At 34.0% G+C, this 27,693-nt stretch overlaps 1 protein-coding gene across 1 annotated transcript in view; it reads left to right on the top strand.

Moving 5' to 3' along the window:
* The window catches only part of LOC118187160 (uncharacterized), a 157,806-nt gene that overhangs the window by 90,972 nt on the left and 39,141 nt on the right, over nt 1–27,693 (top strand). The window contains exon 3 of the mRNA XM_035357368.2: nt 14,116–14,847. Within this exon, the coding sequence (XP_035213259.1) occupies nt 14,116–14,847 (732 nt within the window). The remainder of the gene's footprint in view (nt 1–14,115; nt 14,848–27,693) is intronic.

Genomic DNA, 27,693 nt, shown 5'->3' with positions numbered 1-27,693 from the left:
CTGGCAACACTGTGAAGCTCAAAAATGACCAGCCAGTAACGATGGCGATCACTTCAATTCACAACGTACCAAGCATTTTCCGGTACATATTCAATGCAAACGTATTATACGACACAAATTGTGCAGGTGCAAAAACTGTGGGATACGTACGTTTGGTTCTCAAGAATTATCTTTTTTGTGAAAATTCTTAAACTAATAAATTCTTAAATTAACCCTAATATTTAAAACTTGATAAGCGTAACTTGGAGGAAATGCTTTTCAAATGATACAGTCTTTATTATTAGAATTCATATTATGTTTTAAATGATGTGCATTTATCAAAATACGCGTTTTCAAGACATTATAGGACTCAAATACTAAGCTATGCTTCAAGTAATGTGGAATTGTCGACATTTCTCTCTTTGTTTAGAATGATCTTTAGATATATTAACATTTAAATATGTGTTTTAATTTACAAACATTGTACAACAAGCAACTATGTGTAAGATAAAGGATGTTTCAATCAAACCGCATGATGAAATATTTTTTTTAATGAATTGTCATGTAGACTCAGAGCTTACAAGCTTCCAGATTGCTATACTTTTGATCGTGTGGCACCTTTTAAAAAATATTTACAATATTTTTTTTTTTATTTTTATAAAGTCGTATAGAGAAAAAATATCAGCGAGTAAAATAATTTCTAGTCTGAAATAGTCAAAATGTTAGTACATTTCTGCCTTTAAAACGAACAATCAGAGAAGGTTATAGTAACAAGTTAATAATGCATACCTTAACTATAGAAAATTATGTTGCTAAATTGAATATTTAAAATTTATCGTTTATTAAACTAGAAGCATAACTAATGTTAAAAGATTTTATTTTAATAGATAAAATCTTGAATTTAATCTTGTATTTAAAGATCTGATAAAAGATCTTTAAATTGATCAGGTAATCTGTATGATAAAACAAAATCCAAATTTAAATATTTAAAAGAAACTTTAAATAGATGCACTGAATTACTAAATAAAAATTATAGCATGACTACTTTTTCTACTATTATTGCCAAAAAAAAAAAAAAAAAAAAAAAAAAAAAACATGGTGAAAAAGGCCCAAAGGCCCTTTTGAAATATTTGTTACTGCATTTGCAGGATTTTAAACTGTAATACTAACTTCAAATATTATAAGCACACTAGCTAGAGGAATATTTCGGATGGCACTCAAGATTTTGTACAAATTAAAATATTAATAGCCTTCTAAAGTAAACTTGCCTATGCTGAAACTTACCGAAAGAAAACATCTAATATCAGAATTATTTTACAATTTACGAAAGGGAAGCATCGAAAAAGATTGATTATTTTGAAACGCATGTATTGCGAGATTTTATAGTCGTAGATTATAGTAGTGAACACTTCCAGGAATTCATATATATTTATCGAACTTGGCCGAACTGCTTGTTAGAAAAGGCATTTCGCATTCCGTTATAAAGAAAAAGCTCAGCATTCAAACTTGCAACTCAGTACATGGAACACTTCAAAACACTTCAATACACGAAATATTTTCATTGAACTCTATGAGTTTTAAGCCATACGCCTTTGACATTGTGGTTAAAAACCGAAATCAAGCCGTTAAAAGGAATAGAGGAATGGATGCCTTCGTGGAGGGCTTTCTAAGGGAATTGGCTCGCATTTTTGTTACTCACGAGACAAAAATTGCCCACGCAGATAGCTCATTCGTTGTGATAAGAACCTAAAAGATTTGCAGAAAAGTAAGCTATCATCAAAGTTTGTGTTTTTGCCTTACGCTTTTGCAGATTTTTTCCCTACAGCACAAAGTTCTTTAGAAGTTATCTATCAAGAAGGGAAACGTCCAGAATACTTCACATTCTACGTCGTACTCTACAGATTTTCTTAATTGCTATGAACACCAATAGGATACGCAAAATCAAGAGATTAAAAAATCCTAAATTATCCCCAAATACTTTTTTTATCCAGTGGCCAATTACTTATTAGTTAAAGCGTTCATTGGGAATAACTGAAGCCGTATAAATCATTCAGCCGCTTCATCACGTTTTAAACATGTGTTTCCCAGATTGCACTGCAGGGGATGATCGATTTTACTTCCGCAAAAAAAAAAAAAAAAAAAAAAAAAAAAAAAAAAGGTGCTATTCGATTACCAACATCTATCCTTCTTCTGGATTCGAATTCTGACGCATTGCTGTAGCAGCCAGCTTTTCTACCACCATGTCGAAAAGGGTCGATCTTATCTCAACATGTACGCCTGTAAAACAAACTGAGAAAAGTTCACAAAGAAAGCTTAACAAAGTTTTTTTACCTCAGCGACAGATATTGAAAGCAATAATATAAAAATGGGAAACTGATCTTACACAAAATGCTAATTTTTCTATTGTTTTGTAAGAATGAAACATAGATAGTGTGCTACGTTTCCTTAAACCTCGATCAATGTACATAATATTTTGTATATGGTTTATATTCAGGTTTCTGCATAATACACAGGAATAAAAAAATTACTTTGTTCTAATACTTTTCCTTAGTCTCATCTGTATAAAACATTTGTTATATTTATGCATGCAGATATAGCTAGTGAAAATAGATTCTTTATTTCTATTGATAAATGGGAACTTTCTAAACAACACTACAGGAGCAGGTACAAAAAACCTCAGTCAATTTGAACTCGCAAACTTGAACGTTGCAGAGAGTTACAATAAGCATTTAGGGAAATATTTTTCGAAAGTCATTGACACAGACTCTCTTCTTCACACAATTAAAGTATTCTATTCAAAAAGCATTCTTTAGTAAAATTAATCCCAGTCTAATGTTGAATTTTAGCTAACTTCTAACGAATGCTCAGTTTTCGAATTTGAGTTTGTAGCGTTGCGCGCCTCCAACTTGCACGCAACCAAGAGGTGACTGTGAAAACTGGATAAAAGACAGAGTCTTGTTAAGGGTTTAAGTCCCTTTTTTATTCAACGTAATAAATTACAAGTGCGTGCTCTTGACGCTCACAAACTGCGCCAACTCGGCGGTCAAATAAAAATAATAACCTGAAAAGAAACTAAAGACAAGACTCTAACTACGAGGCTCTCTAAAAGTAACTAATCTCACCGCGTTTTACAAGACCGCTGCTAATTCAGCAAACTTGAAGATGACTTGAACGATTAACAATTCTTCCAGGACAGCACACAGGCCGAAACGCGGGGTTCTTCAATTTCTGGCTAACTACCTCCGCGCTCGTGAAGTAAGAACAGCACGCCTCGAACTCGTTTCCTTTCTATTTAACTCAGAATACTTCCGCTGATAATTTGAATCCTTGCGCGTTCTACTAAAATTTACATACTCTGGCATTGGCAGTTCTAGGGGAAAGTAAGGCTTGACAGGAAAGATAGTTTAAACTTAAAATAAATGTTAGTTAAAATAAATATAAACCCTACATTTGTCGCTGCCAGAATTTGGTAAACTTGGAAGCAGGTCCTACAAACGACCTGTTGTAAGTTTCTATAATTCTGAACTAACTGTCGAGAACCTCGTTTACACAAAAAAAAATCTTATGTAACAAATTGTATACTAAAATTCTGTGTATACTTATAACTCTCTCTTCTTACCGCAATTTTTCCTGGACTTCATCAATCAATCTTGGTCTTTTCCTTCCAGCATCTGGAAGGAATAAGTATCAGTATCTTTCTATATACATTATAATTTACACTTTCTTCACACAATAAATTTTTGTTTTTAAACGATTCGTTTTCCTTAGTTATTGCTTAATTCACATTCATTCAATTTTTCAAGCCTTAATTTAACTTTACCCTGGCTCTCCACCATGTGTGGTGTCAAACGGGAATATTCGTGTTTTAGTCTTACAACACTTACCACCATGATTTGTTAGAATTCAACGACCAAATAGACACACCTTACTCGACATTCTATAACTCAATGAGCTACTTTAACATTCTTAAAAATTCAAGTGTAGGTGGAGAACCCTACAAAGCACATTCATTCTAACTTCCCCCTCATTCATCTTTAAACATGCAGGCTTTCGCTCTAAAGCATGACTTTATCTACAGTTTAATACTTAAATTTTGAATTCATTCCTTTTGAGCATTTTATTTTAGCATCTAAAATTTTATGCTTCTAGACTAAATTCTACTTTTACATAACATTCAAGTATTTACGTACATTTACAAAATTTTAATACATATGATTTTTACAATTTATCATAAAATGAATAAGAGAAAATAAATTTTTACTTTACTCATTCTTCGCCAAGCTGGCGGCACTGAAACTAAAATTCTTATTAATACAAGAATACGAAGTTATTTTTATCTTCGGCCAAATTTTGGCTTTAACATAACAGAATTAGTCTTTCGACCAACAGAAAATGCTTGTTCTTAGCTTTTATACTTAAAGAAAATAATACTTTCGCCTTAGCTAAATAAAGTAAAACAAAACTAAGTCTCAACCGACACATATTGACTTTCGTCAAAACATAGAACTTCGTACTTATGCATAACATTTCGGAACAAAAGAGAAAAAAATTTTATAGATTTTTACTTATCTTTGAGTTTTCGATGCTTGAAACTCCGTCATTCTTTTGTGGCAATATTGTTCCCAAGTTATAGTTTTCACGGACGTCAATCTTCTCCTTACTGACCTCCGAGTGTCGTCCACATTAGTTTTTCTTTTGCGTCCTCTGCATGCTGGCCTCTTGGCGGAGTAATCGTCGGGCTGTTGTCGTTTCCGTTTTTCCATGAGACGGCTGGTCTTGACGTCCTCCGGCCTGGAGTCCTTCTTGAATTTCTTCTGTTCCTGGTATTTTTGTTCCTCCTGTTGCCGTTTCAGTTTCCGGAACGGCGGCCTTGCTGGCACCTGACTCTCTGGCCCTGTGCGCGTTCTCCTTGATGTATAATTTCTCCTGCGATCCGTTGTAGGTGGTGTTTTGCTCTTTACCACGGTTTCTTTACGCGGTGCATCTGTATTCTTGTTTTTCTTAAATGCCGGAGTTTGAAAGCTTTTCTTTTTTCTTTTTGGTACCGTCGTCCGGGTTGTAGAAGGGCTAGGTCTCTCTTCAGTTCTCTGCTTCTTGGGTGGTGGAACAGTTGTTGTTATCTCTGGACCTTCTACTTCGTTTAGACTTGAGTCCTGCAAGAAACTTTTAAGGATTTCAAAACCATTTGGATTATAATATTTTTTCACCTGGTCGGGACTTGCTTTACAAACCTCCCCTCTCTCGTTCTTAAGATATAATACGACACCTTTTATTTCCTGAATTACATATGGGCCTTCAAATTTTGGAGCTAGCTTTGCCGTAAAATTGTCTGGGGCGCTTGATAAAGAAAATTTCCGCTTCAACACTTTATCCCCAACTTTAAAATCTGCTTCACGGTGTTTTCTATCGTAATACACTTTTTGCTTATTTCTTGCTGTATCCGAGCTTTTAAGCGCCTGATCAATCAGTTTTTGCACGTCTTTCTGTTTAAACTCTTGCTCTCTTTGTTGCACAAAGAATAATTTATCTAAAGGCGTAATTAACTTTCTGCCTAAAAATAATTCTGCTGGGGTTTTTCCCGTAGTATCGTGATTTGCCGTTCTTAAAGCATAAGCTAATTCATTTATGTAGCATTCCCAGTGCTTGTAATGTGTGCTCACGTAACTGCGAATTATTTTTACTATGTTTTTATTCACTCTTTCTGCTATGTTTGCCTGTGGTCTATACGGAACCATTTTGATATGGCGTATGCCAAGTCCACTGGATATGTTTTCAAATATTTGACTAATGAATTGTTTTCCGTTATCGCTAATGACTTTTATCGGTGCACCGTATTTTAAAATTTATCTGTGTAAGAATGCATCTGCGACTGTTTTGGCTGACGCGCGTTTAAGTGGAACAATTTCTGTCCATTTTGAAAAATGATCTACAATTACTAAAAGAAAACGATTTTTATTTAACTCCCTCTGGGGAAAAGAACCAAGAAAATCTATGCCTAAAATTTCATTCGGAAATGTAGCGCGAATGCTATTTAAGTACCCGGCCGGTCTGTAATTAATATCATTTATTAACTGACATTGATTGCAGGACCTGACATACGCCGTTACTATTTTGTATAATTGCGGGAAATATACCGCCTCGCGTACCCTTTTAAAAGTCTTTCTGACCCTGAGGTGGCCCGCTGTTTTTTTTTCATGCAACTCCTTCAAAATGCTTAATCGAAGCGAGGCTGGGATGACTGGCTTATACTCAAGATTTTCGTTTGTTGTTTTCGTATAGAATAATAAATTATCTATTATTTCATAGTTTTTTGCTCTATTTCTTATCGCATCGATATCTGTGTGCTCAAAGCTTTCGGGGTCTTTCAAATAAGCATAGATATTTCCAAATTCAGGATCAGCTTTCAGTTCAGTAATAACCGTATCTCTAGAATCTAAAATTTTTGAAGTCAACACAGCGCATTTAAGTTCATTACCTTCATCGTCCAGCTTTATACGAGAAAGTGCGTCAGCTACATTGTTTTCCTTACCCGGTTTATATTTTATTCTGAGATTATATTCTTGGAGTTTTAAAGCCCATCTTATTAACCTGGGCGTTAGGTTTTTCCCCGAGTAAAGTCTACCAACAGCCGCATGATCCGAAAAGACTGTTACTGGCGATTTGCCGAAATAAACTCGAAATTTGTGTACAGCCATTAATACGGCTAATGTTTCTCTTTCTGTAGCTGTATAATTCCTTTGTGTCTGATTCAATGTTTAACTAAAAAATGCCAGAGGATGGCTATTTTGCATAAGAACCGCACCCACCGCATAGTCTGACGCATGTGCTGCAATTGCCAGGTTTTCGTCCCCCTCCGGGAATTTTAAAACAGGGGCATTGATGAGCGCTTCTTTTAATCTTTCAAAAGCTGTGTTTGCTTCCGCTGTCCACGTAAATTTACCTTTCTTTCTTTTGATTACTATGAGTGGTTCAACAATATTAGCGAAATCTTTTATGAAAGACCGATAGTAAGAACATAACCCAAGGAAAGAAGAAAGTTTCTTGGCGGTGTTGGGCGGTGGGAAGTTCTTGATGGCTTTTATTTTTGAATCTTGCGTTTCTATACCCTTTTGCGAAATTTTATTACCGAGATATTTAAGTTCTTTAGTTGCGAACTTGCATTTTGAGGCGTTAATTGTAAGACCGGCCTCTTTTAATAATTTAAAAACTTGTTCTAGATCATTAATGTGTTGTTCCAACGTACTACTCGTTATAATTATATCATCTAGATAAATTAAAGTTGATTTTCCTAGGACATGCTTTAGAACAATGTCCATAGCTCTCTGGAATGTTGATGGGGCCCCACACAACCCAAAGGGCATGCGTAAAAATGCATAAGTGCCCGATTTTGTTATAAACACTGTTTTATGTACGTCTTCGGGTCTCATAGCTATTTGATAGTAGCCAGACGTTAAGTCCAAAGTAGACATGTATCTTGTCGATTTGATCTGTCTAATGATTTCCTCTATAACCGGCAAAGGGTAAAATGGAAATTTAGTAATACTATTTAGTTTTCTGTAATCGATAGCAAACCTCCAAGCCCTTTTATCCGACGGAGGAAACTCGTTCTTTTTCCTACATAGTACGACTGGACTCGCGTACTCACTATTTATGGGCGTTATTATTTTATTCTTTAACATCTCCTGAATATGTTCTTCGATGATTACGTCTTTTTGTTTGTCGTACCGATAAGGTTTAGTCCTACAAGGTTTTTCGGCAGTTACTTGTATCTTATGCGTAACTATCTGACAATTTCCCGGTTTTTCTGAAAACAAATTAGAAAAATTACTCACCACTTGCTGTATTGCTTGCCTTTCATGGTCATTCAGATGGCTAAGGTCCACTTGCGGTGTCTCCACAGGTTCCGCCACCCTCTGGTCCATCTCCAGCATCACGGAACTGTCTTGAAAATTCAATTTGGCCCTCGCGGCCCTTAAAAACTGCATACCTAAAATAAGAGGGTTTTGCAGATTTTTCACTACAAAAATGAATACTTTGAGGCTTTCCTCTTTTACCTGTATGTTTAATGATAATTTCTCGATGCAGTGACATGTTTTTCCTTGCGCCGCTATAATTTCCGTATTTTTGGTTTTAAATAATCGTACCCTATAAAAATTCTTTTTGAAGAAATTTTCACTCATAAAATTTCCTTCTGCTCCTGTATCGATGAGAGCTTCTACTGGTACATCGCCAACCAGGACTTGTATAATTGGTAGATGTGAGTTTTTTACGATGACCGTATTTAAATGTCTTTTTGGGGGTTTTTTAAAACTTCCGGGGTCTGGACCCTCCCTTTCACAGGCCCCTCTACTCGTTTAAAGCTTTCCTTTCAAGTTGTGCCTTCTGGGTACGCGGATGTTTATCTTCGAATTTTCTTTTTGGGCCTTGACCTTCGAGTTTCGATGAGTTAGCTTGATAGCTCTTTCCCCCATAAGAGCGATTTCCATTTCTGGTTTCCTCATTTGAAGATTTCCTTCGGGTACTTTGAGAATATGTTGCCCCTCTAGCTTTTTCCGCTATTCTGCGATTTTGAAACTTCACCGCCAATTCGAAGAGCTCCTGCAATGTGCTTGGGTTTCTAATTTCGAAGTAGTCTTGAACAGCGGGTAACAATCTTGATAAGATTATTTCAATAATCTCCGCATTGGGTTTCTTCCCATACAGCATATCCGTCAGCTTAATTTTTCGTAGAATAAAGTCCGTAAATTCTTCTATATCCGGTTGATAAAAACTATATAGTTCGGCTTCCAGCCGTGCTCGATCTTTCACTATGGGGAAGGCCTTTACTAACGATTTTTTGAAATTTTCAAATGTATATGTCTGGCTCCCAAATTCCCCTAATAAAAATTTGCCTATATTTTTCCACCATAGCGCGGCCTGTCCTCTTAGTGCAGATGTGGCGATGGCAACTTTTTGTCTTTCAGGAACAGGGTAGAGCTGAAAGTGGTTTTCTAGACCTTCTAGAAATACCGCCACCGAATTTTTTCCGTCGAAATGGACGTTTGGCTTGATTGACGCTCTCAAAGTCTGGACCAGGTATCCAAATCCTTCCAATTGGCTTGTCATTTCTTGATGTTGTCCAGCGGCTTCCATCCAATTTTCGGCCATTTCAGTTCGATAAGTGTTCGGGCGCCAATGTAGCGTTGCGCGCCTCCAACTTGCACGCAACCAAGAGGTGACTGTGAAAACTGGATAAAAGACAGAGTCTTGTTAAGGGTTTAAGTCCCTTTTTTTATTCAACGTAATAAATTACAAGTGCGTGCTCTTGACGCTCACAAACTGCGCCAACTCGGCGGTCAAATAAAAATAATAACCTGAAAAGAAACTAAAGACAAGACTCTAACTACGAGGCTCTCTAAAAGTAACTAATCTCACCGCGTTTTACAAGACCGCTGCTAATTCAGCAAACTTGAAGATCACTTGAACGATTAACAATTCTTCCAGGACAGCACACAGGCCGAAACGCGGGGTTCTTCAATTTCTGGCTAACTACCTCCGCGCTCGTGAAGTAAGAACAGCACGCCTCGAACTCGTTTCCTTTCTATTTAACTCAGAATACTTCCGCTGATAATTTGAATCCTTGCGCGTTCTACTAAAATTTACATACTCTGGCATTGGCAGTTCTAGGGGAAAGTAAGGCTTGACAGGAAAGGTAGTTTAAACTTAAAATAAATGTTAGTTAAAATAAATATAAACCCTACAAGTTAATTTCTCATAGCATAAATTAAAACGCATTCAGAAAATAATAACCAAAATTTGATAATATTGCGACTTAATTTTTTAGTTTAATTGATTTATATTGCAATTTTTTTATTAAAAAGGCGAAGAAATTTTATTTTGAGCAAATTTATTGTTCTGGCAAAAGAAAAGTATTGTCACTTAAGGAAAGGATTTGCTGCAAGCTTCGTACGTAAATGATTTGGTTAAATAAACGAACACCTATTTCTTAAATAACTAAATCTTTTCTTTATCAAATCTTCTATAAGTCTGGCATTAATTTATGAAGAAGTAATCTCACACCAAGTTTTCCTTATAATTCGGCATTTTTATTTTCATTAATTCGTTTTAAACAAGTGATTCTATACTGTTCATTTGGAAGCCCTAGAAGATTAATTCTTAAACTTGTAAGCTAACCTTAACTATATAATTTAAAGTTGCTTTTAATGTTAAACTGGAATTTGCATACGAAGATTAGATTGCGATATAAGCCGTCTTACTTCTACGGCTTTTACATTTTTTAGATTTCTAAATATTATTTTGTTAAATTTTTGAAAATGTAATGACAAACTCCTCGAGATGTTAGACTTTCACTCTAAATTATTTTTTAGTTTTATTTTTTGTATTTCTAGAATTACTTGTCCTTATTTCGTTATGGGTTTAAAACTTATCCAAGCAAACCTTTAAAAAAAAAAGGCGATCCAACAATTTCGGAAGACCTTTTTTTAAAAAATTATCTTTTAAGAAAGGTTTAAAAGGGACCGATTATAGTCTTGCGATATTATATTTTTATCATTTTCCAATCATATCTTGGCTGCATATCTGCGTCGCCAAAATATTATTCCTCGCCACGGCAACCCTCGAAGTATAACACTATCCGACGACTGCTAAGGGTGTCCTTTTGAAATGCATGACAAAAGGGCGACAGAGCATTATAGAGTTCGAGTCGCCCTCACGCCGCCCCTTCCCCTCACTGGAGGCATGAATAATAACGAACACCCAGAACAAAAATGAAAGAGGAAAAAAAAAAGTTGTCGCGACACAATGATCCGCGGAAAAAGACGATTCCCGAAACCGAAAATAAAGTTTTTCCGAGGGATAAACCTCGAGAAAGGTCGGAAGGCTGGATTCGTTGATGTAAAAGCATCAGGGGGCATTTTCAGGAATAGATGGATTTTTTATTGAGGCTGGTCTGAAGAGTATTATTAGGAAGCAGAAAATGTAGATATTGCCAAAAAGGAGAAATATAATTTCGCTACTGAGTAATGCAATGGTAGTGGAGAAAATATTTTTATAGTATATCAATGAACAGGTTCATGATAATTGTCTATAAATATTATGAAGATATTGAGTGAAATAATTGGGTATTCCCAGTTCTACTCTATCTCAAGTTTCAGTCTTTCAACCACTCACATTAAAATTCTTTAAAAAGTATTTTTCTCAAGATATACTTTAATAAGACCGTTAAAAATATTTTCTAATATATATTTCTAAAATGTTTTTAGTCTTTCTGAATTTCTTTTAAGTAACCTAAACTTTTCTTAAATAGCTTTTCTTAAACCTCTGAAAGAGCCTAAATTATATGTCTATCATTTTCTGAGTCTTTCTTAATTAATCTAATTTTTTTTAAGAAAATACTTAGCATTTTTTATAAGCTAACTCTTTCTTATATAATATAAGCTTATAAAACCTAACCAGATATTTGGATTTTCTTTTTTTCGTATTATGATCATGTTTGCTGATATTTTTATTAATAGTTACTCTTAGAATGCAATACTTGCTTCAGATTTCTAAACCTAAGTTGTCTGAAGGTATCTAAAGGCATGCTGTTATTTGCTGATTGGTTTAAAATAACAATACATCGGATTTGGAGGCATTTCTTCACGAATGCATGAGATCAAATGCAGAGATAAAAATTGTGTACTTTATTCTTAACACTAAAAATCGACTTCTCGACCAGGTAATAAATGGCTTTTGAAATTCTCATGTATATTTGACTAACATATTTACAAGAATAACATAGGAGCAAAAAAAAATAATAATAATTTAAAAAAAAAATCTGAAGGGTTTCAGATTTTAAATTACGTCCAAAGGGGCGTTTTTTTAACGTTTTGTGTGTTATCTTTATTTATTAAATATCATGTTCTTTGCACTTAAACCATAAAATTCAGTTCGGTAGCAATGTCGCAAAATAATTTTAAAATGAGCCTATCTTTAGAATGTCCGATACACATTTCCGCGCGCTGGAGATAAAAAGGTCTTCCCCCCCCCTAGAGTGTTGCCATTGCTCGCTTTTAAATCGTTGAGTTTGTGACTCAAAAATTCGTTAAAGTTTTAGAACATGTGAAATCGATCATAAAACAGATTTCAAATTTCAAATTTGGTCTTCCACATGCCCATATTCGTAGGAGGATTACGTCATTCAAAATTCGATGGCTCTATGTACCGTTGTTTTATCACAATGCGAGAAATAGACATACATTTATGAAGATTTTTCATTACTTAATTTATTCAAATATAATGCAGGACTCTAACATTTAGTGGCAACAGTTTGGAAAGTGAAACTGACGTTTATAGTGATTCAACGCAAAATCGCAAAACGAAAACAATAGTCCTTCAGGGACAAAGCCCCTTTGGACTAATAATGTATTAAATTCTCTAATAATAATAATAATCTATATAATATATCTCTAATAATGTATTAAATTCTCTAAATTTAATATATTATTAGGTGAGTTTCCCTTTTAAAGTGTGAGAGCTCGGTTAGATTGTAGATCATTTGTTAAACATTAATTGAAGAAAATAAAGTTATGTTTTAAAACCTAAACGATTTTTGAGCAACAATTTTGATTAATGATTTTTTTTCATATTTAAAAATAGTTAAGGATTTTAATTACTTTATGTTAGAAATTAAAAATAATTTTATTTAAATTTGCAGACAATAATATGTCTTTTACAAATTTGGCAACATGAAAAATAATATATTACAATATGCAGTGCAATGTAAGTCGTATTTAACACTAAAAGCGCTTTTTTTTATGGTTTTAAGTTTTTATTTTCACCCAAATGTTATGATAATGTTAATATTTTTTTAACTTCGGTTACTTCTAACTGGAGTTACAATTTGCGCTATTAATAGCAAAATATATTAATAGCAAAATATTATCTTCTAAGTTTTCTTCTTTACCTTGATTTATGAACTTAGCTTGTAATCACTTAGTATATAAAGGCTGCAAATATAATCAGAAGGGAACTAAAGTAATAACTCCAAGCTGTCAAAGGATAACTCTTGTTAAGAACTCTGCAATCCCTTTTACTGTGAAATTAGCATATAATTTTAATACTCAAAAGCAAATCTGGTAAATTCGAAATTCTCAAAGGCAAATCGGACGTCATTTCTAGAAATTCGCATAATACAAAAATATGAATTCAGATTATGTATATTTGCAGAAATATTTTCAAGATGCAGTTTTAACAGAATAGATACACGGAAATTTCCTAGTGACTACAGAGGTAAAAATTAAACAGCGTACATAAATATAAAGTAATTTATTTTATTTTATTTTATTCTTTTTACTTTTTTTTTCCTTCTTGAACTCAAATGTGAATTATAACATAAAAATATCAAACTTGACAGGCAAAAAAAATTGTTTGATTCCATTAAAATTACTTTAATAAATTTATAATTAAAATTAAAATTTGGGACTATTGTATACTTCACAGTTACTACTTACTGTATTAAGGAACTATATTTAATTTCCAATAGAAAAAATCACATTAGTTTTCTTACAACAATAAACATGTATATGTAAATGTGTCATTTTTCATGAAGATTTCTTTTCCTGTAAATGAGTGAATTTTCATAATGTTCAAGAGAAATTAAACTTCAGTAAATGATTTCGATTCGTAAAAATTTCATTTTTATGGTATATTTTTATTATACATAAAATGTTTGCTTCAAAAAATCCAAGAAACTTAAAAACTAACAATTGCCTTACAATTTCTTTCGATATTTGACAGTAATTGTATGTCATTTAGTTAAACAAAGTGCAAAAGCACTTGAAGATTTAAAATTTTTATCGTTTTGAAGACTATTGCCACTCATAAAAATACTTGGGAGCAACAATGTTTTGGTGAAATTTTTCCACCTTGCCATAGGTTACATATAAAGCTACCAACCAGTGCAGGCTGATATTCCATAATATCCGTTGAGCAGACTTTTCGATGCTGATAGTTGATGAATGAAAGACGAATGATTTTTTTAAAAACTTAATGGATAAGTACTAGAACTTTAATGTCTCAAATCAAAGAACATGATAATATTTTAAGAAATCATTAAACATACAACTAATGAGATATATCCGTTTATTTTATTTTCAGCGCGGCTGGCCAGTGAGGGTTCATCAGCATGGGAGACTTGCGGCAACGAAAAAGACATTCGTTCATCTTTAACGCCTCTAGCCATTGGTGACTTTAAGCCACTCGGTTTGTCATCGTGGCCCACGGACTTAAGGGTGAGACCAGTGCCTGTCTCCACTTGTCATGGATCAGCTAATCTCTTCAGGTCGCAGGCTCAGAGCTCTTCTAAAAACGGCGATGGAAGCCCTAGGTTGGTAAGTGGAGGACCAACCAGCAGCCCATCGCTCTTTCGCCCAGCTTTCACTGCCGGACTTTCGTGCTTTGGACTGTCTCTGTACAGCTTTGGTGCCCATTCTGGATCTCATGTGGACAAGTCATTGTCAAGCCCTGATGGTGTCCTCAAGTCATCTCCTACAGGGGACGTATACTCGTGCGTTAAGTGTGACAAGATGTTCAGTACACCACACGGCCTAGAAGTGCACGCGAGGCGATCTCATAGTGGAAAAAGACCTTTCGCCTGCGAACTGTGCAACAAAACTTTTGGCCATGAGGTTAGCCTCAGCCAGCACCGGGCCATCCACACAGCGGAGCGGACTTTCGAGTGCAAACAGTGCGGAAAGTCCTTCAAGCGGTCTTCCACGCTTTCAACGCATCTGCTGATCCACTCCGATACCAGGCCCTACCCTTGTCAATATTGTGGGAAAAGATTCCACCAGAAATCAGATATGAAGAAACATACTTACATACATACTGGTAAGCATAATTACAATTATCAATTAATCATAATTAGATAACTTTATATGAATGCTAAAAAGTACCATAAAATTATTTTTTAAATTAAAAAAGTTTATTATTATTATTATTATTATTATTATTTTTTATTTTCGAATGAAATTTATCAGTAACCTTCGAATGTAAATTTTTCTTAAAAGGGGGTGCATTGTGATATCATTTAAAAGTTTTCTCAAGTTCATATTCTGAGTACTTACAAATCTAAAGTTATAAGAATAGCTTATTGTAAAGTTTAAACACCTGTTCTTTGAAACAGTTATTCTGAAGCAATATTTTTTCCTACATAGGGATATGAAATTTTTTTCATCGCTCAGTTTCATAATCAAGAGCCTCAAATTGTAATCTGCTTATCTGTTAGCAAAGGTATTTCATATGTTAAAAAAGATCATTAAATTTTCTTTTGAAATTTTACTTATTCATATACATTCAAATGCAAAAGTTAAAGCATGAAGAATGGCATTAAATATAGTATAAAATTTTTCTCATCCTTCAAATGCATATCAACATTAGTGCACATTTAAAAGTACAGCTATTATGTAATTTATCAAAGTATATAAAAACAGTAATAAAAATACATAGCTTTTTCTGTGAAATACTGTAAAATATATTATAACATTATTTTTATTTTATTTATATTAAGCTATTATAATTTAAAATGAATGATCTTTGAAAACAGTAGTTTTTCCTCAAACATTAGTTTTATTTTTCATTCAATTGTGCTCATTAATCTTGTGGTCGAAGGTTTTTCAAAATGTGATTAAGTGATTTCATTTGGATTGCGTTAAGCGTTTTCATTCGCGTTAAGCGTTCCACTCATGCCAAGGAAAAATTAACATATGCTGGTCGCAGAGGAGAATCTAGGACATTTTGGGCTACGTGTGCAATAGTATTTTCCTGCGTAAAGTTGATTCAAGGACGATTCAAAAAGAGCGACAAGACTCTTAATTCCAAGATCAAAAATGCATACTACTGATATTTTATAGTTCCTACAATTCACAGAAGGCGAGATAGCGAATAAAATTTAATGTTTCCATAAGCCATGACACTCACACTGCAACCACTTTGACACTTTGCATTGTAGTTTTCTACAATAGAAGCCGTTCCAAGTTTAAGCCACGAATGAGATCCATTCGTCATTGGTCCAAAGATTGTTCTAAAATTCGTCGTAAAAAACAGTTTGTGCCCAATTCAGTATTTGTTTTGTTTTCTAAATCATTAAAATTGCTGACATGTATGGCAAATTACCAGTCTTGCAATAACAGTCACCGAAGTACAAGCATTCTCTGCAGTAAACGTCGGCGATAACACTACTGGCAGATTTCTCCAGATTATTCGTTATTCTCCAGATTTCGTTATTGTGATAATATCATATGTTTGTTGAGGTACTATCCATTATCGATATGCTTACCATGTGTCTGTATTCCCGTTTTGGCAAAAATCTACTCCAGATCCCTTCCTGGCAATGCATCGAACTTTCTTCCGCGCGTTATCTCCATGCACGCAAAACTGTACTTGTTTTCCGCCTAACACGAGCAGTACTCTCATGTCGCGAGAAAACGAATTCTCTCCGCAGAATTATTTTCCCTCTTTCGAAGTCCGTCAGCTGTTTATAATGTCACGTTTTTGTGCCGAGGTATGTTTTTGTATATTCACAGAGCAATATTAATCGATTACAATGAAATACTAGTGTTAGAAAAACTTTTTAATGCGTTTTTATTACCGGTTCTTCCATTTTCAACTAATATTTTTATTGCTCTAATTGTTTATGCAGCTCAACTTACTCATTTGCACTTCTCGTAACAAATAACGCTTCTACCAAATAAATCTATGGTGTATCTCATAACTCCTTTTACGTATTTCCTCCAAAATATCGCCATCCAGACTTTTTACAACTTTTTCTCTTTATCTGCGCAAAAAGAGAGTAAAATTCTTCTCTCACACTGAAATTTATAAAATTTTAAACCTGGTTTTAATTAGTGTAACTTGTGCGCTTCAGATTACCATCACTTTTATTATCTCTAGAGTCTAATTCCAACAATTCTATAATACCTCTTTTATAAAATGAAAGAGAAAAAAAAAACATTTCTCAGGCGTTCTTTGAACGCGCACACACACACCGGAAAAAAACTGTAACTACAATAAAGATCTTTTAATGTCTCAATTAAAAAGAACGGATAGCTGAAACAATGTGCTGATAATAAGAAGTCTACCCTGGCACACAGGTACACATCGCTCCCACAGAGCGAACTCTGTCGCTGAAAGCTGAACTCTTGGCACAAAAATTTAAATTCAACGCTTATTATAAGGGGGAAGAGATATCGCGAATGAATGGTCCTTTCCCCCCTCCACCACCAGTTTTAAAGCCCGGGTGATTAGGATCCAGCATCCACGGGGTAACAGAAGACGGAGGAGCGACGGGGAGGATGGAATAGAACCGGCGCCAGAAGCTCGGGAAATGGAACGAAAAGAAGAGAGAATGAGAGTCCTTCAGTTTCCGGGGACTCTCCTTGTTTTTATAATCCCCCACGCGGCTGAACAGATTGTTATTCCTCGGAAACTAATTCAATTACCATTTTGCACCGCTGCCGATCTATGAATGGTTTTCCCCAATCCCCCCAGGTGATATTATGGGTCTGAGGGATAGGGTGGAGGAAGGTACGGGGTGAAAGGGGGTGAGAGACACAGAAAAGAGCGCAGGGAACACGGAGTTTAATTCTCCCGCGTTCACAAATTGCCGAAGCTCCTAATTCTATTAGGAAAAGTAATACTTTTCTTCCAGGTTTTTGCAAAACCGAAGACACAAACTGGAACTTAAACTGGTCTGATTACCGGCGGAGCAGAGAAGCGAAGAATAAATAATAATAACACAATGATTGAAGAAGGAAAAAAAAAAAAGAAAAGAAGAAGGAGGAGGAGGATGAAGCAACAAAAACAAAAAGCAAGATGGGGTTAAATCACGAGCGCAGAAAATCCCTCGTAATTGGAAGGCCAAATATGATGGAAGCTTTTGTTGCTTACTTTACCAATAGCGAAGCAATCAAAACATGGACCCCGCCGCGAAGGTTTTGATCTTAGGGGTCGGAAGAGAAGAGAGGTGGGTAGAGAGATCAGTGCAAGCGACGGACTAACTCACTCCACCCCCTTACCCTCGAACTAATTCATTTTGAAGCGCTCTGCAAGGATATTTCCTAATTTTGGCGGACATGTGGCGAACCGCAAGACTTTCAGCTTCAAAAGAGACCGCGCGCAGCAAACACCCCGGTGCCTAGATTGATTATGATTTGAGCTTCTGGAGAAGGGTATAGGGGGTGGTTCGCAGGGTGATGTTCGTTCGAGGCGATTGAATTCTGGATCTCTCATCAACCGGCTCGGCCGCCCCTCTTCCGCTTTCGAGTTTCATGTAAACATTTTGGTTGGCAACGAGTGGTATTACCGAGGTTGGTACACAAAGATGATGGGCGGGATGTTCCAAATGTCACTCCAGATCTTAAGCATAGATACGTCAAACTACTCTGTGTACAAGTGGACCAAACTGTGGATTCTCCATGTCAGTTCCGCACATCAAAGTGGTCATACGACAACATAGTTAAAACCATCAAATATGAACTGAGTTGGGGAACAATACTCACCCTCTTGACATTCTGGCATTGCTTTTATTAATTAATGTTAAAGGCACTAACTTGAAACACATAAAATTTATAGAAATCGAGATGGAAAACAATAAAGATTATTAAATTGGTTCCAAATACTAATCTTTTATCTGACATAAAACTGAGATTCGTAAGCAATTCCACACATGTTGAAAATCTGAAAAATTTTTGACAGTCGAATAAAAGTGTAAAAACATAAAAATATGAGATAGAATAATCCTGTTAGAGAAAGTTAATAACTGGAAAACAAAATTCAGATTATTTGAGGAAGAACAGCTATTCATTTGTTTCGTTTAAGTTTTAGAGAACAGGACTATAATCCCATCTTAACAAAATCTTTTTTTACAAAATTAAGATTTTTAAAGACCCCAAAATTTTCAGTTTCTATGCATGTAACGTTTTCAACCTGTTATTTGATTGTGAGGGTATAAGTGTAATTAAAAATATAAGAAATTCTAAAAGCATATGATTTTTTACGTAAGCATATGATCACGTAATTTACAAATAAAATCATTAATCTTTATCTTAACATTGTATTCATAATCTTTACATGAGATTTAGGTATGCTATTTAAAGTTTTGTAGTTGATCACTTGTGAATTTATCCGAACATAAGCTGTCTACGTAATGAAAGTTGCAAAAACAAAATATTTTCTTTTTAAGGCTGACTTTGAGCAGCCTGATGCATCAGATTTAGCAAGTAAAATACAAGTACTACAATAATGTATATTCAAGAAAATATTTTGCTTAAATTTTAAAAAATAATTAAACAGCTTAGATACCGTAATACTTTTGAACTATAGATTTGACCTGTTTGAAAAGTGTAAATATAAATGCCGACTGAGGATGTTGAAGTTATCAAACAAAATGAATTCTCTAATCGTGATCACGTTCAAAAAAGGACCATCTCTAAAAATGAGCAGAATTTCTGAGAACATAAGTTAAGATAACATTGAACATAACCTATCTAAAGTGACCACGCCCGTAGAAAACAAAATCGTTTCGAAACGTGGGTAGTTGTCTTTTAGAAGATAAATTATATATGTATGGTAGTTAAAATAAGTTGTCGGTGAGCATGTTTTAGCATTCTTTTAGAAGATAAATTATATATGTATGGTAATTAGAATAAGTTGTCGGTGAGCATGTCTTAGCAATAAGTGATCACACAAGTGTTGAATTAAGAGCACAACGAACCTTCTGTTTGGGTTGCATCTCAAAGAATACCACCTCGATAAAATATCAAAATTATCTAGAATCGTATTTGGTCGTCTTAGAGAAGGTTATTTAAAATCGGCATGGGAAAAATATCGATAGGATGAAAGATTACTTAGCAGAATCTTTTACCATTTGAGCTAGGAGAATTATGTTAGCCAAATGTAAAATTTCAATTGATATTCGTTAAAAATGTTATAGCATACGGTTTGTTTTACCTAACTCATTTTCAATCGCTTGCATCAGTAAACACAAACTGGGCTTAAAGCATCAATTGAGTGACACAGTAACCAACAAAATCAACTCCGTATTAATAAGTTATTCAAATATAAATAGAAAATCCTTTGAAACCGGAAGAGAATCAATTTGTTTTGTCACTATTCAATAACATAAATTTCGAATAATCTCTTGTTATTCTAGTACTTAATTACCCTTTTCTCCCAACCAAGATGGCCCACCAGTGGCCGAGCAGTAAAGTCGCTGAACACTGGTAGTTCGATCCGAGACTTGAACTCCGGCGAACGGACTCGCTAAATGGGCCTTTTCGTGGTTTTCCCTATGTGTAACGTATATACGAGACAGTTTCCTTAAGAAAGTCCCCCAAGAAGGCCTCCTTTCCCTTAGGCAGATAGCCCTTGTGTACGTTGCCGTAATTAAATGAACAAAACCTATATTTCAGCTATTTATGGACAATAGAAAATACTGAGCTGTGTGGGGGGACGACTTTATCTGCTTTTATCCTCACGGGTGACCCCTTTTCAGAATTTTGGGACACGTTTCAAAAGTTCCCGCTTTTGAAACATCTAGCACCAATATTGCCAAACACTTTACATGCTGCAATTTTAACTATACAAAAATATTTACTTAAAATGAACTTTGTGCCCACCAGCCGACGAGCGGTAAAAGTCGCTGAGCACTAGTAGTTCTGTTTGAGGCACGAATTCCAGCGAATGGACTGGCTGCGTGTGTTTTTTTCGTGATTTTTCCCAAATGCGACGTATCTATGCGCCGGTTTCTCTTAGAAAGTCTTTTACGAACGCATCCATTCTCTTGGGTAGGTAGCCCTAGTGTACTTTTCCATAACCTAATAAACCAAACAACTTAAAATGAAATTTACCTGAAGTTTAATTATTAAACAGCAGATCATTACGGTACAGCAGATCATTACGGTAGTGAAGGAGTAATGGTGAGCCCTGCATTCGACTTCAGGGGAATTTGGTCCTGGGTTCCTGTTAAAGGCTGACAACGCTCTTCCACACAGAGCTCAGCTAGTCGATGATTACCTAGAAAGGGAGGATATTCGCCGCATGATTTGGATGTCTTTGTTTTATTCAGAAATTTATTCAATTTTATTTATTCAAAAGTTCCAGTGAATCTTGCTAAGAGATAACTATTTAGACCCATGGAAAAAATTAATTTTAAACTAGTGTAATATTTTATGTATGAAAGCTCGGTACTTGTGGATTCCTTATTAGATAACATCCAACATTTACCTTACAAGTGATGTCTCACACGTAGACCTGCAAAAGTGTCCACAGACTAATTTTCATTGATTTTTCTGGACGTGCTTATGATGACATCCTAATGGTGGCATTCCTAAAGTTGACAAATCTCATCTTTTACTTCCCGCCAACCTATATACATTAGTAAGGGAAGTAATGTCTTAAAATTCAATAATGAGTTTTCGATGAATAAGGACGATTAGGATCCCCACAGCCTTTATTTCTGCTTTCAGAATGATCTCGCTCCATGTCTGCGTATGGCTGTGACGATTTTCGTCTACGATGACTTTTAAAATAAACTTTAAAAAACATCCAGTTCCATTATTGAAACTTCCTGTATTCATATGAAAAGTTAATAAGATTTTGGTTAAAACTGAACATCCGGAAGTAGTACTTTACATGAGGCCCATAATAGTTTTTAATAGACAACCGGAAATGATATTTTACTTGAAGGCCAAAACAATTTTAAGAAAAACTATATCAAAATATAATCCAAAACTCTCCAGTTTTAGTACTTAAGACTTATATCAACGGGAAGAGCGACTTAAACTGGTAAATTTTAAGTGACAATTTACTTGAAGCTCTCAACAGATTTTAGGAAAAAAAATATATTATGATATAGTGACAAATTTCTCAAATTTGGTATTTAAAATTCGTATGTGATTGAGAATAACATACTGTATTTAAAAGTATTTAATGTGTTTTGGGAATAAGGCAAAATGTAACGAGAATAAGCTCATTGTGAAGGCAAACGCTCGTTATGAAGCAATTATATGTAGATTCAGCTCTCAATTTTGTGTTCTTTTTATATTTGTGTCAAATCACGCTTCAGAAAAAAGATGCTGCCATCAAAATGTTATCGCTATGCATTACTTTTTAAAGAAATAATACATCAGATATAAATAGTATAGTTCAAAAATATATGGCAACATTTAAAGTTCTAATTGGAAATTCTACTGATATGTTAGTTTCAAAGACTTTGTGATTTTTTTTTTTTTTTTTTTTTTCCAGTTTATATGGCGGGAGTGCGAAGAAAGTGGTTTTCAATAAATAAGGCTAAAGTGACAAATAAAAATGCTTTTCATCTGGTTAAGAAAACTGAACATGTTACCATGAACTGAGAAAAAGAAACTAAACAAAAAACATTTATATAACGAACTCTTAACCCCGCATTGGGAATTCTAAAGCTATGCTACTTTTGAAAATTTTATAATTTTTATAATTGTTAAGTCATTGATTTGTGAATCCGAAACAAAAAAAAATCTGATGTGGACACCACATGACTTCCTTGAATGGCCTATAAAATTACACATATTGTGCTGCATTTCATTTAAACATATTTCCTCGAATTTCATTAAAAATATATTTCTCATTCAATTAATTCAGTTCTCACTTCGCGGCAAGGCAAAAATTCCTAAAAAGTTAAATCATCTTCATTAAGAATTGTAAAATACAAGAAAACATAAATCACTAAATGCAGTTAAAAACAATTAATTTTTTTTTTTACATTTAAAATTAGAGTTTCTAGGCAAAAAACAAGCAATTCGGCCAACGGGCAGGAAGCCAGATTTTTCGGTGCATAAAACTGAAAGTTCACTTTCGGTTTCACTCGGCAAAAAGACACTGGAGTTGGTGCAGAAACTAAATTAACTTTCTAAAAGTTTCAGCTGTAAACCAAAAGGCGAGTTGTTAGACGTATTGACCGTAGATTAATTTACTTGTCAAGAGGAACGAACCGATCCTGTATCAAATAACAATAACCAAATTAATTGACAGTGTTTCGTCTTTTTTCCAAGTAAGGATCAAATTAGTATTTTCCTACAGTTAAATCAGGAGTTACGAACAAAACTCAAAAAAGAGAAAGATAACCAAAGCACTTGTCATAAACAAGACCGGAAAAAATTAATTAATAAGATTTTCTTTTTAATTTGAGGTATTTGTTTAGAACTAAAATGAGATCCTCGCTTTAGAAAAAACATTGCCCGACCCTTCCACAGCATAGTAAAAACAATAAAAAAAAATCTCTTGAGATCTGTAAAATGAATTGGACTGTGTACAAAAAATGGTATTTGAAAACAACAGAAATAGGTACAAATTGATACATTTTTTTTAGATTTAAACGCAAAATCAAAAGTAGGTATTTAAATGCAGATTTAGGTACAAATCGATGTCAGAAAGGAAATTAAATTAACTTATTTTTTGCACAATGTGAAAGGAAATGGCTGTAAATGTAAATGTACTCAGTTGTGGAATGTAATAGAGGTTGCCGTATTTAGTTGGAGAAGGTAGTGGTGTGTTCTACTCTATTTCAGAAACTGAAGCCATAAATTTGGCGAGATAAACTTATTGTTAATTAAAGCTGACGTTAGAGACTAGCTTCTTATTAAAAATGTTTTATCAGACAGATGAAATTAATATATTTCTGGTCAGAAAAAGCATAAAGAAGAAGGTATCTTCACTGGTAAATGGCTATTTACCAGGCTGAGAAAGATAAAATAAGCCCATGAGTTAGTAAATGAATAGCATGCTAGAAAAAACTTATAATTTACATTATATTCAAAAATTAATTACAAAATTTACAAATCTTGAACTAATAGACATCCAACTAATTCCGCCTTTTGCAGGTTTAGGAATAAATTATCATAATCCAGACAGAAACACCCAGGCAGATAACCCAGACTATATTTAGACCAACAGATTTAAACTGAGTATTTAGCGCATGCTTTTTAAAACAGAAATTAGTAAATTTATCTAATACCAAATTCTTTTTAAGAACTTGAATAAGTATTCATATCTCGTCTTGAATATCTAGTGTAATCGGTACAAATATTTTGATTCGTTGTATTTGACTATTGACTGTGTTACTAATTACTTTTCTGGAAATGTTTGAAATTCAATTAATTAATTTATTAGCTGCAAAATTCAAGTTCCTGGTTTTGTCATAGAGTTTAATCTGCTATTTGAAGATCTAGAAATGCAATAACCTTTTTATAAGAATTAGTTTTAGAATAGAGTTTTTTGAATAAATCTGGGAATTTTTTATTTTGTCAAAATTATTAAAACTGATGAGATAATCAATATACCTGAAAGTACGGGCATAATAAATTAAATCTTTTTGTTGTAGTGTATTTTGAAATTTAAATTCTTGAATAAACAAAAAGATGTTGCAATGCTATTGGACGTGTGAGTTCCCATTGATATACCTGATACTTGTTTAAAAAGTTGATTGTTAAGTTTAATATAATTATTAAAACAATTGCATTTAAGGAAGTTCTTTTATTTTTTAAAATCTAGAATAGTGAGAATTGTAGGAAAGAGTTCTGGAAGTTCAAGAAGGTTTAGCGTCAAAATATTTCTTCTAATGGAAGAGAAGTATATAAGTTTTCAAAAGTCATAACAATAATATTTTATATGTTGACATAAGGTGTTAATTACAGGAATGTTGTTATGGATAATCCAGCAAAAATGATGTTCTGTGTTACAAGTAGTGAAGATTAAGTTACAAAGCTTTTGAAGTTGTTGTGCAAATATATAGTTTATATTTTTCTTGTAATTATTAGTGCAATTTGTTGGGAATCTAAATGTAATTGGTGTCTTATGAAATTTAGGAAGAGCATAAAGGTTAGCGAAACTGTTATATCTAGATATTATAGAAATGTGAAGTTTTTTATGAAATTCACCAATTTTGATTATTATTGAGGTCTCAGTTGTGTTGGTTAGTTGATAAGTATTAGAGTTGTAGAGTTCTGTGTGATGAATTTGTCTGTAATAAATTTTTCAAATGCTGTTAAAATTATTATTTGCTTTATCTAGTTTAATGATTGTAAATTGCTTTTTTAAATTTTAATACTAGAGAAAAGTTTAGGTCAATTTACAGTATGAAGAAGTATTTCATCCTTCCATTTCAAAAGTTACATTCATACGTACGTACGTACAGACATCACGAAAAAAATCTCTTCCGAATCCTTTTAAATCCATTTTACAATCCGTTTTGGGAAAAGAGGCCTTTATTCTGTCCGTCGTGCAGATGTACTTGAAATAATCGTTGAAATGGATATCTTCGTCGTTAATATGATACCCAAAATTTTTCACGATTACAATACTTCGTGCAAGGAAGTAAAAATAATATACAACGATGTGATATTTATAAATGAAAGCATGAGAACGCACGCCAACACGAACATGTATAGTTATTATTTTCCTCTGTATCGGAGAGTAAGTTAATAAAAAACGAGTAGTATTTATAATTAACATTGAGCCATAATGCTTGCAAACATACTAGATTTTATTTACAAACCATCAGCCAATACCGTATTTTAAACAGCAAATGAGTTTAAATAATGTATCATTTGATACTTATTTCAAACATGGAACTGGAGAAAGGCTGGCGATATCAGGATTTATTTCTCTCGCAATGTCTTTGTTTTTTTAATACCATAAAGAAAAGTCGAATTTTGCTAAGAGAGGCTGAATTTTATTAAAAAATGGACTAATGAAATTCCATATTTAAAAAACAGGTTTAATTGATACATAATGAGAATTCGTAAATTAATTTAAATAAATCGCCTTTTTTAAATATTCATCTTAAAATTTAATATTACAATGAAGAAGATTCATGCAAAGAAGAAAAAGAATATTCAAGCACCGCATTCGTTCCTTCGGGAACACGTGAAAAAATAAAAACCTCAAAGTTTCCGAAACTATTAATTCTTGATTATCTCTCTTACCCACGCCATCTACTTTTTTTTTTTGGGGGGGGGGGAATTTTTTTTTCTGCTTGCAGAAAGAGGTATTGCTGAAAAAAGCAGTAATTAATGCTGCTGCTGTAATATTCTTGCATCATTAATTTAATTAAAGATTAATTAACAATTAGTGATACAGAGATTAAATCTGAATAAATGAAAAATAAACGAAAGCGCAATCAAATCAATTTGGAAAGATGAAACGTAATTTGCTTCAACTTTGTTTTTCAAAATGTTTGTTTAAGAGATGTCTGAATATGGGGGAGGAGAAAATTAGAACGCCCTACTCCAAAATCACATGAAAAAAGGAAAAGAATTTTGGAAGTTTTTCTTGAATTTCTGGAAGTTTTTTTTTTTTTTTTTTTTTTTTTTTTTTTTTTTTTTTGTGTGTGTGTGTGTGTGTGTATTAAAATGAGCTGATCTAGTGTTCTGATATGCATAAACACTTTAAAATACAATCTCTATCGATTAAAAAAATCAAAGTACGTAGAAAAGTTATTCGATTACACTTTGATATGAATAAGTAGGAGATAAAAATTTTTAAATTGTTGTATTTGTTGTTTATCTTACTTACCTGGCAGTAACATCAGAACAAGCCCACGAAATTTATAGAGGCAAGGAGTGCATGTTTGTGCCTGTCATTGGCAAGAGCTTTAAGCACAATACAGGTGACAGCACGACTTTGCTCAGTTCCGCCTCCATTTTTGACGGAGAGTACCCAGGGAAAGACGGCTCCGAGATTCTCCCACACCTCATCCCTGCTCGAGAGGACTTTTGGCTCGCCGCAGTTTCAGAGTGTCCCCATGCCGCACAGAAACTATACATTTACAAACATCAATGTCTTCTCCGAAATTCGAACCTGGGCCTTTCGGTACGGCAATCAGCTAAAAACGTTTAAACCTAGATAGGAATTAATTCATTTATTGAACATAACGTAAGTGCCGAAACATTACATATTTTGATATGATGTGTGGCAGTCTGATGTTCGACTGAGTGCGCAGCCAGACCACGTCATGTTGTGTACGTAAAAACTGCCAGCGCGACGGAGAACTCGCCCACTTCGAAAACTGTGATTCATCGCTGAATATATGACATTGCTTCAATCCGATACATTTTAATGTTCTTTGCGCCAGCAACACCCGAATCGTTATTATTACTCCAGCACAAGATTTAATCGTAAGTATCGTAACAAAAGCCAGCAATAGCGTCTGGTCTTTTAAAAGCTTTTTACTTTGGGCGTACCTTAATTCTGCATGTCCCAAGAGATGAGAGAAGTGGTTTTGTATAGAAGACACAGAATCTGTCTATCTTTTTCTGATACCTCTGACTATGTCATAGTGTCGAAGCTTTATAGTCTTTCTACTGCCTTTGTGACCTGTTATGGACACTCTGCTGGAATCACTTGTAAGGGCATTATCGTGCCACTTTTCGCACCAGGCATCATCGGTACGACCAACACGCTTCCATAAAGAGAGATTGAGGGTACAGCTTCTAGCCAACTCGCTCATTGGTCTGCTTGTCTTCAGGTTGGTTTGCGTGGCATATTCATTTTTTAATGACGAAAATATTCATGTTTTGGTCTATGCAAAAATTTTAAAAAACATTAATTTTCAATAAACAGCGAAATTTAACTTTTATTGCAATTTCCCGTTTCCTATACATGGAAAAGTTTTATACTCATTATGAAAAAATAAAATCATAA

Source organism: Stegodyphus dumicola, chromosome 4, assembly GCF_044657685.1.
Source record: "Stegodyphus dumicola isolate Sdum_Otavi_A_Nest chromosome 4, ASM4465768v1".
NCBI lineage: Eukaryota > Metazoa > Arthropoda > Arachnida > Araneae > Eresidae > Stegodyphus > Stegodyphus dumicola.
The sequence above is the reverse complement of the archived record's forward strand: the minus strand, read 5'-3'. Positions and strand labels throughout refer to the sequence as shown.